This window comes from Macaca mulatta, chromosome 19 (assembly GCF_049350105.2).
Source record: "Macaca mulatta isolate MMU2019108-1 chromosome 19, T2T-MMU8v2.0, whole genome shotgun sequence".
NCBI lineage: Eukaryota > Metazoa > Chordata > Mammalia > Primates > Cercopithecidae > Macaca > Macaca mulatta.
The window spans coordinates 9,350,001-9,367,385 of record NC_133424.1 but is presented as its reverse complement, the minus strand read 5'-3'; the positions used below and the strand labels follow the sequence as shown (position 1 = coordinate 9,367,385).

The window sequence follows — 17,385 nt, the reverse complement described above, 5'->3', positions numbered from 1 at the left end:
ATAAAGAAGAACTGGCCGGGCGCGGTGGCTCACGCCTGTAATCCCAGTACTTTGGGAGGCCGAGGCGGGCAGATCACCTGAGGTCAGGAATTCACGACCAGCCTGGACAACATGGTGAAACCCCGTCTCTACTAAAAATACAAAATATTAGCCAGACGTGGTGGTGGGCGCCTGTAATCCCAGCCACTTGGGAGGCTGAGGCAGGAGAATCGCTTGAGCCCGGGAAGCGGAGGTTGCAGTGAGCCGAGATCGTGCCATTACACTCCAGCCTGGGCAGCAAGAGCGAAACTCCGTCTCAAAAAATAAATAAATAAATAAAATAAGAACTGCTGTTTATCGCCTGTCCAGGGCTGATGTTGGGACAAGACTAGAGGGGATGAAGGTGCCCATTTTGAACCCGGACCTCTGTTCACGGAGTCGCCTGAAGTGCGCTCTGATTACCCTGGGATAGCAAGACTCCAACAGCGTCCAAGTTGCACTCCACGTTCACTCTGCCCTCAGGCCCCGCCCCCTATCCGAACGCCTTGCGCAGGCCCCGCCTCCAACCTCGCGAGAGCCGAGAGACGGAAAATGGCGCTGACGTGAGCGCGAGCTCGCATTGCCCAGAGGGTGGCCGCCGCCTAAGCTGGAGCCGCCGAAGCCGCAGGAACAAGAGGCCGAGCCGTGTCGAAGATGGTGAGCGCGGCACCGGGGTCGCGGGCGCGGCGGAGCGGCGGGGAGTGGCGGGAAGCGGCCCTGTCGCGCATACATCCTCCGGCCGACCCAGCCCCCACATCCGGGCACCCGTCTGCCGCTGGCTGTCACTCGGAGAGCGCCCTACTTCCGGGCCGGGCCCGGAATGGACCACGCCCACCAGGCTAGGACTCCGCCCCAAAACTTATTACATGCGGGTTCCTAGCACCTCCAAGATTGTCCACACGGCTCGCAGCTGGCCAGTGTTTCTCGGTCCTCAGACAATCCGTGTGTAGCTCCTCTAGCATCTTCCCAGTCGCTCCCTGCCCATAGCCCCGCCTCCGTATTCTTGGCCCCGCCCACTCCCTGTAGGCCACGCTTGTGTCGCATACTGGGGCTCCCACTTATCCTAGTTGAGGAGATGCTTCTCCCATGTACATAAGAAGCTCAATCTGGGCCAGTGCAGTGGCTGACGCCTTTAATCCCAGCACTTTGGGACGCTGAGGCAGGAGGATCACTTAAGACCAAGGGTTCAAGACCAGCGAGGGGGACATGGCGAAACCCCCATCTTTATAAAAAGGAAAAAGGAGCTTAGTCCAACCTTACGTATTCCCCTATCCTCTCCTGCTGGTGATTCCTTAGGATGGGGGCTGACTGGGTTGACCCAGAGCCCAGAAGGGTTATCTCTGCCTCTTCCTTCCACCAGGAGGAGAAACCCTCAGGACCCAGCCCAGACATGCCGGCCACTGCAGAGCCCAGCTCCAGTGAGACCGACAAGGAGTTGTTGTCCCCGGCTGTGCCATCTGCCGCCACCTCCTCCTCCATGGCGGAGGAGCCGGGCCCTGAGCAGGCAGCCACACCACCAGTGTGGGAACGTGGAGGGCTTGGAGGGATGCAGCAGGGCTCCTCCCCAGCCCCAGACAGCTGCCAGCCTGGCCCCGGACCCAGCCCTGGCCCGACCAGCATAGTCTCCGGGACCAGCGAGGACCTGCGGCCTCCCAGACGACGCCCACCTCCAGGTGATCTGTGATGGGACCTTCTGGGGAGTCACGGGCCCTGGAACAATAGAGGCAAGAAGTAGAGAATCTCTAACCTAAGGGCCTTTCTAGAGGGATGCCACTCATCATTTTACTGTGCTGCCAGTGGATGCCAGGCTGTGGCTCCAATGGTGAGCGTGGCCAATCCAGCCCCTGCACTGTGGCAGATCAGTTTGTTGTGGTAGGCAGAGAGTAGAGGCCCCAGCATCATATTTGCTTCTCTGGGGCAGAGCCCTGGGGTCAGGGACAGCACTAGTGAGGAAGGGACCAGTGACCCCTGTTCTGTGCGTCCTGCAGGGAAGCAAATCCCTTGCTCCAGCCCTGGCTGCTCCCTCAGTTTTCCCAGCGTCCGTGACCTGGCACAGCATCTTCGAACCCACTGTCCGCCCACACAGTCCCTGGAAGGTAGGGCCAGGACCGGTAATGGGGAGGCAGGTTAGGGTGGGAAACAGGTGGAGCCCCTCGGAGCCAGCCTTGACCACCCCTTTCCACTCCTCTGTCTTCATCCTTACCAGGCAAGCTCTTCCGCTGCTCAGCCCTGAGCTGCACCGAGACCTTCCCCAGCATGCAGGAGCTGGTGGCTCACAGCAAACTGCACTACAAGCCCAATCGCTACTTCAAGTGAGACCCTGACCTCTTGAGCTCCGCCCTGCCCTAGCCTCACCCTGTGTGTGGGCTCCAGGCCTTCCTCCCTTCCTGGTCAGGGTGTTGGAGGGCGGGATTTGATGTGGGTGGCCTTTTGGGGGAAGCCCCGCCCCTACATCGCTGGATGGGGCGGGGCATAAGTGGGGGTGGCTCCACCCCGCGAGGCGTTACCTCCCTAGTGGAAAACCGGCCTCCTAACTTAAAATTGAGACTTCTTTCCGGGTTTCCCCAGGAAACCAGCACCTGTAGTGGTCAGGAAGGGTCGCTGCCACGCTTGTACGGGAGCGGGGAGGCGATTGGTGCCCAGGCTCGGTTCCCACGCTCGAAGGGCGGGTGGCATTGCACAGAACCCTCTCTCTGGTCTCCCTGGAGGCCCAGCCCAGCTCTCTGCCCACCCCCAGGTGTGAGAACTGCCTCCTGCGCTTCCGCACGCACCGCTCGCTCTTCAAGCATCTACATGTTTGCGTGGAGAATGCGCAGAGCCCAGCCCCGCCACCACCCCCGGCCCTGGACCGAGAGCCGCCGGCGCCCGAGCGTCCCCCGGAGGTTGACCTCGCGTCAGCGCCGGGACTGCAGTTCCCGCTGCTGGAACCTTTCACGACCCCCGCCCCTGCCGCCACCGGACCGTTCGTGCCCTACTTGATCCCTGCGCCCTTTGGCCTAAGCCCCCCGCGCCTGTGCCCCTTCCTGGCCGCTGCACCCGGGCCGCCGGCTTCCAGCGCCGCCGTCTGGAAAAAGAGCCAAGGTGAGTATGGGGGTGGGGGTCACCAGGAGGGTGAGCTGGCCTCGCCCCGACTCTGAACTTGACCCGCCCCTTTACCGCAGGTGCTGGCAGCAGCCCCCGAAGACCCCAGGGCGGCTCCGGCGCGCCCTCAGGTGCGTGCAGGTGACCACCGGGGAGGGGTGGAGGGGCTTTCCTGCGCCCTGCGGGGTCCGGTGGATACCAGGAGGGAACAGTGCCTATCCCTTTCCCAGGGGGCCACAAATGCCACCGTCCCGAAATACAGAATTTTTGCCTTAAAAATGACTGGCACCTGCGCCTTCATCTGCGCCGGCGTTCCCGTGTAAACTTTGCGCCCCTTTCACCGTTCACCTCGGAGCGGGCTTCTCCCCGGCGGTGGATCTGGGGATGGTAGTAGGGGACGCGGAAAAGCTAAGTTGGGTGCCCCCAACTCTGCGGGCAGACAGACCCAGGTGAAACTGAACCAGGCGCCCGGAAGCTGATGGGGGGTGGGAAAAGGTCCCACCCACCCTCGCCGGCGTCTTCCATCCTTAGCGCACGGGTCTTCTGGGTTGGGGGAGCCCGGGACTGACCGGGTCCCGCCTGCCCGCAGGGCACGCGGCCCCGAGCCGCATCGTGTGGGAGCACACGCGCGGCCGCTACTCGTGCATGCAGTGCGCCTTCTCCACGGCCTCGCGGTCCGCCATGACCCTGCACCTGGAGGACCACCGCCCCGGCGCCCCCGCGGCCCCCGCGCCCGGGCCACCGCGCCCCGACGCCCCCGCGGGTAAGGCCGAGGAATGCGCGGGTGGAGAGGGGGGCGGGGGCCCAAGGCGCTGAGGCTCAGGCGCCCCCCTCCTCTGCCCCACCCAGATCCGGCCCCGCTTGCACCCAAGGTGTCGCCGCTGCTTTCAGAGGGGGAGCTTCCAGTGTTCTCGCAGCTCTGAACCCTGCCGCTTTCGGGGTGGCCCATGGGATGTGGGTAGTTTTGTCATTTGGAGGGGGCTGCAGGGAAAGGGGATTGGGGTGGACAATAAAGAAGGCGCCATGAGCCAGCCTGTGCTGTGTTCCCATCCCTTGCCCCCCCCCCAAAGTGCAGTGGGCTGGACCCCAGCAGTCATGGAGCGATCACATCTTGGGAGGACCACCTGGGTCCACAGGTGCAAGCCTCAGCCCACCTGTGTCCTATCTCCCCATCACCCCAATCCTGAGACCCAGGTCCCCAATACCCACTGTGGCACTGCTCTCCCTTGTCCGGAAACCAAATGGGATAGGACTTTCCAGTTTTCTTTTAAGAAGTCCCGGCTGGGGCCAGTTGCGGTGGCTCACGCCTGTAATCCCAGCACTTTGGGAGGCCTAGGCGGGCGGATCACGAGATCAGGAGATCGAGACCATCCTGGCTAACACGTTGGGTTTACAGACGTGAATCCCCCTCTTTATTAAAAATACAAAAAATATTAGCCGGGCATGGCGGCATGCGCCTGTAGTCCCAACTGCTGGGGAGGCTGAGCCAAGCAAAATGGCGTGAACACGGGAGGCGGAGCTTCCAGTGAGCCGAGATCGTGCCACTGCACTCCAGCCTGCGCGACACAGCAAGACTCCCTCCCTCGCCAAAAAAAAGTCCCGGCCGGGCACAGTGGGTCTCGCCTGTAATCCCAGCACTTTGGGAGGCCGAGGCAGGTGGATCACGAGGTCAGGAGATCCAGACCATCCTGGCTAGCACAGTAAAACCCCGTCTCTACTAAAAAAAAAAAAAATACAAAAAATTAGCCGGGCGTGGTGGCAGGCACCTGTAGTCCCAGCTACTCGGGAGGCTGAGGCAGGGGAATGGAGTGAACACAGGAGGCAGAGCTTGCAGTGGGTCGAGATCGCGCCACTGCACTCCAGCCTGGACGACAGAGCGGGACTCCCATCTCAAAAAAAAAAAAAAAAACAAAAAAACGCCAAAAAATAGCCAGGCATTGCTGGGCACGGTGGCTCATGCCTCATGCTTGTAATCCTAGCACTGTGGGAGGCCAAGGCGGGTGGATCACTTGAGGTCAGGAGTTTGAGACTAACCTGGCCAACATGGCAAAATCCCATCTTTACTAAAAATATGAAAATTAGCCGTGCATGGTGGTGGGCACCTGTAATCCCAGCTACCCGAGAGCCTGAGGCAGGAGAATGGCTTGAACCCAGTGAGACGGAGGTTGTAGTGAGCCAAGATCAAGCCCCTGCACTCCAGCCTGGGTGACAGAGCGAAACTCTGTCTAAAAAAAAAAAAAATAGCCAGCCGTGGTGGCTACCTGGGAGGCTGAGGCAGGAGGATCACTTGAGCACAGCAGTTCAAGGCTGTGGTGAGCCATCATCACACCATTGCAACCCTGACCTGGGAGACCAAAAAAAACAATCCCGGGAGCTCCGGGGACGGGCTGGTCCTGAGAAAGTGCAGGGACTGGCCAGGATGGCCTGAAGACCCCAGACCCCGAACCCCACACTGACTCAAGGGGAAGAATTCTTTAGAATTGGGGAGGCCGGCTGGGGGCTCAGGTCTTCATCCTCCTCGCTGTCTGCCAGACCGGTTTCCACCGTGTCCGAGCTCTGAGGAGCAGGGTGGGTCAAGGCCAGCCCTCCGTGGCCTGGACTTTCTCTTCACCCCCGAAGCCAGTGTCCCTCCTGGGTATGGAAGTCCCAGGTGATGTCCACAACCACCCCTTGGAGGCTGGTTTTACCTCCATGATTCCTCTCCCTTCTATCCTCATCTCGCCAGCCCCAGGGTCCCCTAGCCCACCCCCTACTCTCCCCAACCTGCCCTTCCCCCAAGACTGACAATGGTCTCCTCTTTTTCCTTTTTTTTTTTGGGGGGGGGAGACAGAGTCTTGCTCTGTCACTGAAGTGCAGTGGCACGCTCTCGGCTCTCACTGCAACCTCCGCCTTCTGGATTCAAACGATTCTCCTGACTCAGACTCCAAGTAACTGGGATTACGGGCGCCTGCCATCACCCCTGCCTAACTTTTTGTGTTTTTAGTAGCGACGAGGTTTCAACATGTTGGCCAGGCTGGTCTCGAACTCCTGACCTCAGGTGATCCACCCACCTTGGTCTCCCGAAGTACTGGGATTACAAGTGTGAGCCACCACACCCTGCCAGGGTCTCTTCTGATTGTTCCCCTCTCCTGCCCAGCACCCTTCAGTGGCTTCCCACAGCCCTGTCGATGAAGATCCTGTTCTCCCAGTAGCCCAGGGACCTCCTTCACCCCAGTCCACCTGTCTCAATCTTTACCTCCTCCTCTTTCTCCATTCTCTAAATCCACTTCGGGGTCCCCCTCACCTCCTCATCCTGGCATCTGCAGCCAAGACACCAGTGACCCCTGGACGGGGCCCCCGGACCCCACTCCTCCGTCACTGCCCTCCTACCTACTTCTTGCCCCCCAACACCTTCCTTGTCGTCTTCCTCAGATTGTTTTTTTTTTTTTTTTTTTGAGACCGAGTCTCGCACTGTAGCCCAGGCTGGAGTGCAGTGACGCCATCTCGACTCACTGCAACCTCCACCTCCCAGGTTCACGCCATTCTCCTGCCTCACCCTCCCGAGTAGCTGAGATTACAGGTGCCATCCACCATGCCTGGCTAATTTTTTTGTATTTTCAGTAGAGATGGGGTTTCAGCATGTTGGCCAGGCTGGTCTCGAACTCATGACCTCAGCTGATCCACCTGCCTTGGCCTCCCAAAGTGCTGGGATTACAGGCGTGAGTCACCACACCTATCTTCCTTGGACTTTTCATCCACCACCGTGTCCACCTCAGGCTCTGAGTCAAAGCCATCCAGGTAAACAAGCCAAGGGCCACCTGCCCCACACCTGCTCAGTGCCATGTCACCTCAAAGATGGACAGCTCTGGGCTCCGGAAGCCCTTCAGCCACTGCAAGGGGCAGGAGGGGATCCTCAGGCCCTTAGGACCCGTCTGTGTGCCCCACTGCCCACAGCCTCACCAGGGGCCTGAAGACTGCCCTGTCCTTGATGGGGCTGTGATGTGATGGGGCTGCAGCCTCAGCTCACGTGGCTTGGGCTGGGTGTCCACTCTCCCAGCACCCCTAGGCCCCAGCTGAGGTCGCTGTCACTCAGGATGGGGTTGGACAGGCCATCAGGAGGCCCCGGGGCTCCAAGGCCCCCTAAGCTCCCCCTTCTCGGCCAGAAGCCTTGAAACCACCACTGTGGGACCCTGGAAAAGACTCGACCTCCCCGCCTCCCAATTCCCTCGTCCTTAAAAGGGTGTCATGATGACGGGTGAGCCCTTTGGGGTGGATGGGAGGATGAAAAGAGAGGCTGCGGGGAGAGGAGGGACTTGGGAAATGTCTGCCGAGAACTTCACATCCCGAGCCCATGGCTGCCTGGGGAGGAGGGTGGGACAGGTGAAGGGGCCCGTTTTACAGATACATAGAGAAGGTGAGGCTAGGAGGCCTCTAGCGAGCGCCAGTTCCAAGTCAGGGCCACTGATTCTGCACCATCTTGGGAGCTGCGCACAGTTACCACGGGATGAGGAAACCCTGGCAGCAGGTCCAGAGGACACGCCCCTGTTCCCGCACTCTGGAGGTCTCTAGATCTGGCTGTAGTCCAAGCCTATCCCCCATCTCCAGGAATAGCGCTGTGTTCTCTGTCCCCCAGGCCCCTAACCCCTCTCCAGGGTCCCGGAGGCCAGCAGGAGTCTTCGTCCCCATCAGTTTCCTCATTCGGCCACCCCCAGATCTAGCCCACGCTACTTCCCAGTCTGTCACTATCTTTCCAGAGAGACCCAGAGCCGACACCTCCGTCCAGGGACCTCTCCCTTACCCCGTCGCCCACGGAGATGGGACAGCCCTTCCTGTGTGTACAGTGGGCCCACGGTCATCACACTGCCCTCTGGAGTGAACTGACTGCCCCGAGGCCTGGGGAGCTGGATCACCACCTGGCTTCCGCCGTTCACCCTGTCCACTACAAAAACGACCTCCTACCCTCAAACCGGCTCCCAACCCCCATGCACAGGAACCCAGTCCTCTTGGGCCCCGGCTCCGCCCAGCAGGGGGCGCCCAGGAGTCTCAGACTCGGGGGAATGAAAGCCGGGAGCGCAGTGCAGATAGCAGGCAGGTTGGCTGGAAGCCGCGGGCTCGTGCTGAACAGCTCTGAGGCCGGCCAGAGGCCCGTGCACCGCCCGGCATTTGTCCAGCCCCAGCTGTCATCTGCAGGTGCCGGTCCGGTTACCCTCACCGCGGGCCGGGAGCAGGGAGGAGGAAAGCGCCCCGCGGCCCTGGAATCCGCCGCGCACGTGCTCCCCGGGCTCCTCCCCCTGCGCACACTTGTTCCGGTTTCCGACCGCAGAGTCCCGGAGCCGCGCCCTAACGAACTCTCACTGCCCCTGGTCCGGGCTTGCTTCTCTGGGATTCCAGAGCCCTATCGGTCCCTATCTGCGGCCGTGCAGCGCGGAACCCTGCCGGGAGCCCCTACGGAGGCGCCAAATACACAAAGGGGAGTTGGTGGGGAGGCGCACCATGACGACCGCGCCGGGACCTGCGCGTCACCCCCACGGCGCCCCCGTGGTGCCTTGGTGCGCGCGCCCTGTCTGGACCCTCCTAGCTGCGAGAGTGCACGGGCAGTGTGACCGACCCAGGCACCTGGGAATCCATCAGCTGTCATCCAATCCCTTAATTACCTTGATTGAGCACCTACTGTGGCCAAGAATTGCTTTATTTATTTATTTATATTTATTTATTATTATTTATTTGAGACGGAGTCCCGCCCTGTCACCCAGGCTGGAGTGCAATGGCACAATCTCAGCTCACTGCAACCTCCGCCTCCCCGGGTGCAAGCAGTTCTCCCGCCTCACCCTCGCAGGTAGCTGGGATTACAGGTGTGCACAAACACGCCCAGCTAATTTTTATATTTTTAGTAGAGACAGGGTTTCACCATGTTGGCCAGTCTGCTCTCGAACTCCTGACCTCAGGTGATCCGCCCGCCTGGCCTCCCGAAGTTCTGGGATTACAGGCGTGAGCCACCGGGCCCGGCCACTTGTTCTTTCATTCTTTCCTTCACTTACCCAGGTTCTGGAGACCCACGGAGGGCCCATACTGTCCTCCCGAGACTCCCGTTTGGGAGGGCAACCCACATCTGGCAACTGTGACCCTGGACCGGATGCAAAGGCACAACAGAGATGGCAAGATGGCAGAATCATGATGTCTGTGCTCTTAAAGGAGGTGTGAAAACAAACAGGCAGGCCAGGCGCGGTGACTCACGCCTGTAATCCCAGCACTTTGGGAGGTCCAGGCGGGTAGATCACTTGAGGTCCGGAGTTTGAGACCAGCCTGGTCAATGGTGAAACCCCATCTCTACTAAAAATCCAGAAAATTAGCCAGGCATGTTGGTGGACACCTGTAATCCCAGCCACTTGAACCCGGGAGGCAGACTGGGTGACAGAGCAGGACTTTGTCTCAAAAACAATTAAAAAATTTAAAAAAACTTGCTCAGGCCACACCTCAGACTGATTAAGTCAGAGTTTCTTGGAGGTTCTGTTTTTTGGGGTTTTTTTTAGATGGAGTTTCGCTCTGTCACCTAGACTGGAGTGCAGTGGCGCCATCTCGGCTCACTGCAACCTCTGCCTCCCCGGTTCAAGCAATTCTCCTGCCGCAGTCTCCCGAGTAGCCAGGATTATAGGCATGTGCCACCATGCTGAGCTAATTTTTGTATTTTTAGTAGAGACATGGTTTCTCTATGTTGTCCAGACTGGTCTTAAACTCCCGACCTCAGGTGATCCGCCTGCCTCAACCTCCCAAAGTGCTCATATTACAGGCATGAGCTACCTCGCTCAGCCTTTTTTTTTTTTTTTTTACTGTGGCTCTTGATTGATTGATTGAGATTGGGTCTTGCTCTGTCATCCAGGCTGGAGTGCAGCGGTGTGATCATAGCTCACTGCAGCCTCTGCTTCCTGGGCTCAAACAATCCTCCCACCCCAGCCTCCCAAGCAGCTGAGACCACAGGCGCGTACCATCACACCTGGCTAATATTTTCTTTTTTTTTTTGAGACAGAGTCTGGCTCTGTCGCCCAGGCTGGAGTGCAGTAGCGCGATCTCTGCTCACTGTAAGCTCCGCCTCCTGGGTTCACGCCATTCTCCTGACTCAGCCTCCCAAGTAGCTGGGACTACAGGCGTCTGCCACCACACCCAGCTAATTTTTTGTATTTTTAGTAGAGATGGAGTTTCACCGTGTTAGCCAGGATAGTCTTGATCTCCTAACTTCGTGATCCACCCACTTTGGCCTCCCAAAGTGCTGGGATTACAGGCGTGAGCCACCGCGCCCGGTCACACCTGACTAATTTTTTATGTTTTTTGTATAGATGGAGTCTTGCTATGTTGCTCAAGCTGGTCTTGAACTCCTGGGCTGAAGGGATCATCCTGCCTCAGCCTCCCAAAGTGTTAGGATTACAGACATGAGCCACCATGCCCGGCCCAGGTGCAAGGCCTTTGACACTACTCACCCCCCAACCCCCAAATCTGCCATACCAGCTGAGCTTTCTGCACAGGGTGGCAGCCCTGGGAGGAATGAAATGAGGAAGGCGGATGAGCCAACCGGGGCAGATAGTAGAGGCCTCACCCGGTCACATGGGCCCCCACGTCCTGGGTCTCTGGGCCTCCCCAGGAGCCTCCTAAACCCCAGAGCTGTCCGTACCCCTGACCTGCTGAGATCTCCCCATCCTGTGGCTCTCCAGCCCAGGAGATCACCAGCGCCTGGCATGGAGTCCTCCCTGGAGTCCAGAGATGGGGACACCAAAGTGGTGGGAATGACGGGGACTACAGAGAGTAAGAAACTAGTTAGTTGGTCAGGTGGATCACGCCTGTAATCCCAGCACTTTGGGAGGCCAAGGCGGGCAGATCACTTGAGGTTGGGAGTTCAAGACTAGCCTGACCAACATGGTGAACCCTCATCTCTACTAAAAATACAAAAAATTAGCCAGGCATGGTGGTGCTTGCCTGTAATTCCAGCTACTCAAGAGACTGAGGCAGGAGAATTGCTTGAACCTGTGAGGCGGAGGTTGCAGTGAGCCAAGATTACACCACTGCACTCCAGTCTGAGCAACAGAGTGAGACTCTGTCTCAAATAAAAAAAAAAAAAAGAAACTAGTGACCATGTTAGGAACATGCAGGCAACCAATGCCCCAAGCTTGGGACAGTAGCAGGCAGGCCAGGAATTCAAGGGAAATAGAAGTGCCCAGGAGGGGCCAGGCGCAGTGGCTCACGCCTGTAATCCCAGCACTTTGGGAGGCCGAGGCGGACTGATCCCTTGAGGTCAGGAGTTTGAGACCAGCCTGCCCAACACAGTGAAACCTCTTCTCTACTAAAGATACAAAACGTAGCCAGGAGTGGTGGTGCGTGCCTATCATCGCAGCTACACAGGAGGTTGATACAAGAGAATTGCCTGAACCCGGGAGGCAGAGGTTGCAGTGAGCCGAGATGGCACCATGGCACTCCAGCCTGGGCGACAGAGCGAGACTCAGTCTCAAAAAAAAAGAAGTGGCTGGCAGGATCTGGAGACAGATTGGAGCCTCCCCACCTCCTTCCCTTCCTCCTCTGCCCTCCCCCGCCCCACCTCCAGCAGCCCCCACCCTGTGTGCTGGCCGTGGAGCAGAAGCCACAGTCACTTCCTGAAGGCAGCGGCCCCAGCTCGGGTCCCACTCATCCCGTGGCCCATCACCTGCCTGCAGCCATGGTGAGTACGGGGAGAGGCCTGTGCCTCGATAGCCGGGAAGCAAGGGACACAGGTGTTCCCTGGAGGATAGGATCCACCTGTGGAGGGGCAGGGGGGACTGCGAAAGACATCTGGGAAACGGGAAGGGTCGGCAAAAAGGACCCGAGGTAGGAGGCCGCCAGGCACACCCCAGGACAGCACAGGCTCCTGGGGGTTCAGGCTCAGATTGGGACTGCGAGGGGGACAGATGGGACTACCCGGGGGGACGTCTCCCGTCTCCCTAGGTCAACATGAGCAGCAATGTGGGAACGGGCAGCTGGGGTGAGAGCAGTGCTTTCCTGTGGGGTGACAAAGTGGGTCATGGCCCTCCCCCGACCAGTCACCCAAGTTGTGACCTGCTAACCCTGACTTATCTAGCCTTGTGGTCACCCGGGAGCACTTCCTTCAAACCACTGGGGGCTTCGGCAGGGGCACTTCAGGCCCCCGCTGGGAATCGCTGCCTTTTCAAGGAGCACTCCTGGTCTCTGGTCCTCTGGATGGGGAAAGTGAGGTACACACAGGAGGTAAAGGCCACACGCTTCTGCCCTTGCCCTCCCCCAGTCTCCTCGACCACAGGTGAAGGGGGCGTTTGTAGGGCCAAGGAGGCCTGGCCTGCTTGTGAATCTGCCTACATCTGTGGGCAGTGGTTGCAGGGCCAGCTAGGAGGGCAGCCGGGACAGCTGGGCGTGCAGGAGACGGCACATGTGCCAACGGTGTCCGCACCGGTCCTCTCACGCACTGTCAACTGTGAGCATTCCTGACCATCAGCCCGCATGTCGGAGACGGTGTGAGAGGGACCGCATAGCCGTCTCCAGGCGTCTCTGTGTTTTCCTGATGGTCAGTCTGAGTACGTGACTGTCTTTGTGCCGCCTAAATATTGTTTCGTTCAGCAAATATTTACTGAGCACCTACTATGTTCCAGGCCCTGGGAAGATAGCAATGAATGAATGAGCCAAGTCTCTGCCTTGCAGAGGCTGAGGAACTGGGGGAAGTTGCAGTATAGAGAGACAAAAAAAAAAAAAAATTTTTTCAAGACACATTAAAAGCAATGTAAAATAGTATGATACATGGGGTCGGTACGATGGGGAAAATCATGTATGCTGACTGCACAGGGCAGTAGTGGGATGGGGTGATCCATTTAAAATAGGGTGGTCTAGGCCAGGTGTGATGGCTCATGCCTTGCAATCCCAGCACTTTGGGAGGCTGAGGTGGGCGGATCACTTGAGGTCAGGAGTTTGAGACCAGCCTGGCCAACATGGTAAAACCCCGTCTCCATTAAAAATACAAAAAAAATTAGCCGGGCGTCGTGGCAGACACCTGTGATCCCAGCTACTCAGGACACTGAGGCAGGAGAATCGCTTGAACCCAGGAGGCGGAGGTTGCAGTGAGTTGAGATTTCGCCACTGCACTCCAACCTGGGGACAGAGTGAGACTCCGTCTTAAAAAAAAAAAAAAAAAGAAAAGAAAAAAGAAAGAAAAATAGGGTGATCTAGGCCTGGCACGGTGGCTCACACCTGTAATCCCAGTACTTTGGGAGGCCGAGGCGGGCGGTCACCTGAGGTCAGGAGTTTGAGACAAGCCTGGCCAACATGGTGAAACCCTGTCTCTAGTAAAAATACAAAAATTAGCCAGGCGTGGTGGCGGGTGCCTGTAATCCCAGATACTCAGAGGGTTGAGGCATGAGAATCATTTGAACCTGGGAAGCGGAGATTGCAGTGAGCCAAGATCATGGATTGCACTCCAGTCTGGGTGACAGAGCAAGACTCCATCTCAAAAAAGTAAAAATAAATAAAATAGGGTGGCCTCAGACGGCCTCTCTAATAAGGAAATATGAGAACAGAGACTGGGAGGAGGAAGAGGAGAGAACCAGGTAGTGCAGGGACATGTCCTGGGTCAGGGACAGGGCAGAGGCCCCGAGGTCAGAGGGAAGTGTTCAGGGTGCAGGGAGGAGGAGGTGGCTAGGTGGGGAGGCTGGTTCGCCCAGGCCTTTATGAGGCATTTAGCTTGAACTACAGGGACATGAGGAAGCATTGCCGGGTTTTGAGCAGAGACACAAACAGACTCAGGGCTCAACAGGCTTCTCCCTCCCGCTGCCATGGGGGGAACTGACCAGGGAGGGGGGTAGGCAGTGACTGGGGAAGGGCTTGTTAGAATAATCCAGGCAGTTGGTTGGGGGAGGGCAGACGCTGCCTCCCACTACCTCCTGGGGTGACAACGGTGAAGGCAGTGAGAAGTGGTTGGATTCCGGATGTGTTTTGAAATTAGCACAGAAGGGACTCCAGGCCTGGGCGTGGCGGCTCAAGCCTGTAATCCCAGCTACTCGGGAGGCTGGGGATCATTGGAGCCCAGGAGTTGGAGGCTGCAGTGAGCTATGATTACACCACTGCACTCCAGCCTGGGCAATGGAATGAGACTGGAGACATGCAGTGTGGGGGTGAAAGAACGAGGGGGTCAAGGAGGCTGGGGGGTTGGGGTACCACCCATGCGGGGAGGGCTGTGGGACTGGAGGCTGCAGGAGGGATGTCAGCAGTTCCACTCCTGCTAGAGGAGGTTGGGTGTGGAATCAGCACTAAATGGAGAAGTAGGGAGGGGTGTGGGTTCCAGGATCCTAGGATCAATGGGGGCTCCTCAGAAAGAGAGCCGAGGGCTGATGGGGCCTGGGTGCAGGGGTGGTGGTTGTGGGCTGTGCCTGAGGGTCCCCAGTCCCTTCCTTCCATGCCCCTTCTGTGTGTCTGAGCCCCTGCCTCATTGGCTGTATGTCTCCTAGGAGAGCCATCAGGACTTCCGGAGCATCAAAGCAAAATTCCAGGCCTCTCAGCCGGAGCCCAGCGACCTGCCCAAAAAACCCCCGAAGCCTGAGTTCAGTAAACTCAAGAAGTTCCCCCAGCCTGAGCTAAGCGAGCACCTCAAGAAACCCCCGCCGCCTGAGTTCACTGACCTCCCCAAGAAGCCTCCGCCGCCTGAGTTCGCTGACCTCCCCAAGAAGCCTCCGCCGCCCGAGGTCACTGACCTCCCCAAGAAGCCTCCGCCGCCTGAGGTCACTGATCTTCCCAAGAAGCCTCCGCCGCCTGAGGTCACTGATCTCCCCAAGAAACCCCCGCCGCCTGAGTTCACTGACCTCCCCAAGAAGCCTCCGCCGCCTGAGTTCACTGACCTCCCCAAGAAGCCTCCGCCGCCTGAGTTCACTGACCTCCCCAAGAAGCCGTCCAAACTGGAGTTCAGTGACGTCTCCAAGAAGTTCCCCCAGCTGGAGGCCACTCCATTTCCAAGGAAGCCCCCGCAGCCTGAGGTCGGTGAGGCCCCTGTGAAGGCCTCGCTGCCGGAGCCCAATACGCCTGTCCGGAAACCCCAGCAGTCCGACGAGCTCAGTCACCCCGCCAGACCCCCATCTGAACCCAAATCCAGTGCATTCCCCAGGAAGCTCTGGCAGCCCGAAGCCAGTGAGGCTACCCCAAAGCCCCCGCAGCCTGAGTTCAGTACCTTTCCCAAGAAGCCCGCGCAGCCTGAGGTCAACATGTACCCCAAAAAGCCCCCACAGCCTCAGGTCGGTAGCCTCCCTAAGACGTCCCTGCTGCAGCCTGAGTCCAGTGACGTCCCTCAGACACCGCCCTGGAAGCCTGAGGCCACTGAGTCCCTCCCCCACTCCCCGAAGCCCAACTTCAGTAGCGTTCCCAAGAAGCCGGTGCAGCCCGAGTTCAGTGTGCACCCCAGAAAGCCCCCACAGCCTCAGGCGGATGGCCTCCCTAAGAAGTCCATGCCGCAGCCTGAGTTCAGCGAGGCGGCTCAGACTCCTCTCTGGAAGCCTCAGTCCGGTGAGCCGAAGCACGACTCCAGCGCCTTTCCCAGAAAAGCCTCCCAGCCTCCGCTGAGTGACTTTCCCAAGAAGCCTCCGCAGCCGGAGCTTGGGGACCTCACCAGGACCTCCTCAGAGCCCGAAGTCAGCGTGCTTCCCAAGAGGCCGCGGCCCGCCGAATTCAAAGCGCTCTCCAAGAAGCCCCCGCAGCCCGAGCTGGGCGGCCTCCCCAGGACCTCGTCAGAGCCCGAGTTCAACTCCCTCCCCAGGAAGTTGCTGCAGCCGGACCGCCGGGGGCCACCCCGCAAGTTCTCACAGCCTGAACCCAACGCTGTCCTCAAAAGACACCCGCAGCCTGAGTTCTTCGGTGATCTCCCTCGAAAGCCTCTACTCCCCAGCTCCGCTTCCGAGAGCTCACTGCCTGCGGCCGTGGCCGGCTCCAGCTCCCGGCACCCGCTCAGCCCTGGGTTTGGAGTTGCTGGGACACGGCGCTGGAGGTCAGGAGGCCTTGTTCACAGTGGAGGGGCCAGGCCAGGCCTCAGACCCAGCCATCCACCCCGGCGGAGGCCTCTGCCCGCTGCCAGCAGCCTGGGACCCCCTCCAGCCAAGCCTCCGCTGCCCCCGGGCCCCGTGGATATGCAGAGCTTTCGGAGACGCTCTGCAGCATCCACAGGTGGGTGAGGGCGGGCGGCACCGGCAGGAGGCGGGGCTGAGATCCCAGACAGTACCGGCCTCCCTGCCGCACTCTCTACCCCACAGATCTACGGAGGACCCGCTCGGCCGCTACGCTCCACTTCCAGGCCCGACAGCCTGAAGACATCCCGCCGTGAGTGTGGGGAGGAAGCTGGGGTGGGTGCAGATTGTGGGGCTCAAAGGGGCCTCATCTCGGCTGGGAGCAGTGACTCACGCCTGTAATCCCAGCACTTTGGGAGGCCGAGGCAGGCCGATCACCTAAGGTCAGAGGTCAAGACCAGCCTGGGCTACATGGTGAAACCCCGTCTCTACTAAAAATACAAAATTAGCTGGGCGTGCTGGCGCATGCCTGTAATCCCAGCTGCTCGGGAGGCTGAGGCAGGAGAATTGCTTGAACCTGGGAGGCGGAGGTTGCAGTGAGCCAAGATCATGCCATTGCATTCCAGCCTGGGCAGCAAGAGCAAAACTCCATCTCAGAAGAAAAAAAAAACATTAGCTAGGCGTGGTGGGGGGCACCTGTAATCCCACCTACTCGGGAGGCTGAGGCAGGAGAATCGCTTGAACCCGGGAGGCGGAGGCTGCTGTGAGCCAAGATCACGCCCCTGCACTCCAGCCTGGGTGACAGAGCAAAACTCCATCTCAAAAAAAAAAAAAAAAAAAAGAGGCCTCATCTCAGGTATCCCCGCAGGATCCCAGATGAGATCTACGAGCTGTATGACGACGTGGAACCCAGAGATGACTCCAGCCCCAGCCCCAAGGGCAGAGGTTTGTTGGTGGCCTGCCCGAGTCCCTGCAAAACATTCGGGGCAAGGGCATTTTCTGCCATGCTCCTGGTGTAAGAGCAAGTAACATTTTAGGACCTGCTGGCTCCTGCTGGGTGGAACTACATGAGGGGAGCCCAGAGGCCAAGGGCCACTGAGAAGGCTGTTGTAGGCAAAGGTGTGGCCCAGGCTGGCAGCAGGAGGCGTGGGAGCAGTGCGTGAATCCAGTAATCAAAAGCAAGCATCAGGCCGGGTGCGGTGGCTGATGCCTATAATCCCAGCACGTTGGGATCCCGAGGCAGGAGGATTATTTGAGCCAATCCCAGGGCTTTGGGAGGCCA

The 17,385-nt window shown here is 59.0% G+C and overlaps 3 protein-coding genes across 8 annotated transcripts in view; all 3 read left to right on the top strand.

The window, feature by feature from the left end:
- The first annotated feature begins 551 nt into the window (after positions 1-551).
- ZNF414 (zinc finger protein 414) lies at positions 552-4,130 on the top strand. 3 transcript variants are annotated; one of them, XR_013409685.1, is made up of 8 exons: positions 552-675; positions 1,379-1,691; positions 2,007-2,114; positions 2,225-2,330; positions 2,756-3,099; positions 3,180-3,230; positions 3,330-3,862; positions 3,949-4,130. XR_013409685.1 is itself a non-coding variant. In XM_001094513.5 (8 exons), exons 1-8 carry the CDS (start codon positions 673-675, stop codon positions 4,020-4,022), a joined length of 1,173 nt encoding a protein of 390 aa, XP_001094513.3. In that variant the 5' UTR covers positions 552-672; the 3' UTR covers positions 4,023-4,130. The 3 variants fall into 3 exon arrangements, 2 of the variants coding, with proteins under 2 accessions (XP_001094513.3, XP_077835976.1); XM_001094513.5 differs by having other exon boundaries at positions 3,689-3,862; XM_077979850.1 differs by having other exon boundaries at positions 3,180-3,240; positions 3,689-3,862.
- Positions 4,131-6,699: 2,569 nt separating this feature from the next.
- Positions 6,700-8,748, top strand: LOC114674096 (uncharacterized). Its single transcript, XM_028839526.2, has 2 exons — positions 6,700-6,876; positions 7,833-8,748. The coding sequence occupies exon 2, from the start codon at positions 7,893-7,895 to the stop codon at positions 8,679-8,681; it is 789 nt and encodes a 262-aa protein (XP_028695359.2). The 5' UTR covers positions 6,700-6,876; positions 7,833-7,892; the 3' UTR covers positions 8,682-8,748.
- Positions 8,327-17,385, top strand: part of PRAM1 (PML-RARA regulated adaptor molecule 1) — a 17,317-nt gene continuing 8,258 nt past the window's right edge. For 2 of the 4 annotated variants that reach the window (XM_077979776.1, XM_077979775.1), the window contains exons 1-5: positions 9,888-10,259; positions 11,392-11,779; positions 14,565-16,263; positions 16,350-16,416; positions 16,972-17,048. In XM_077979776.1, the coding sequence (XP_077835902.1) occupies positions 11,777-11,779; positions 14,565-16,263; positions 16,350-16,416; positions 16,972-17,048 (1,846 nt within the window). In that variant the 5' untranslated portion in view covers positions 9,888-10,259; positions 11,392-11,776. Of the gene's footprint in view, positions 8,915-9,120; positions 9,274-9,887; positions 10,260-11,391; positions 11,780-14,564; positions 16,264-16,349; positions 16,417-16,971; positions 17,049-17,385 lie in introns of those variants that run through there. The other 2 variants (XM_077979774.1, XM_077979777.1) reach the window with 2 other exon arrangements.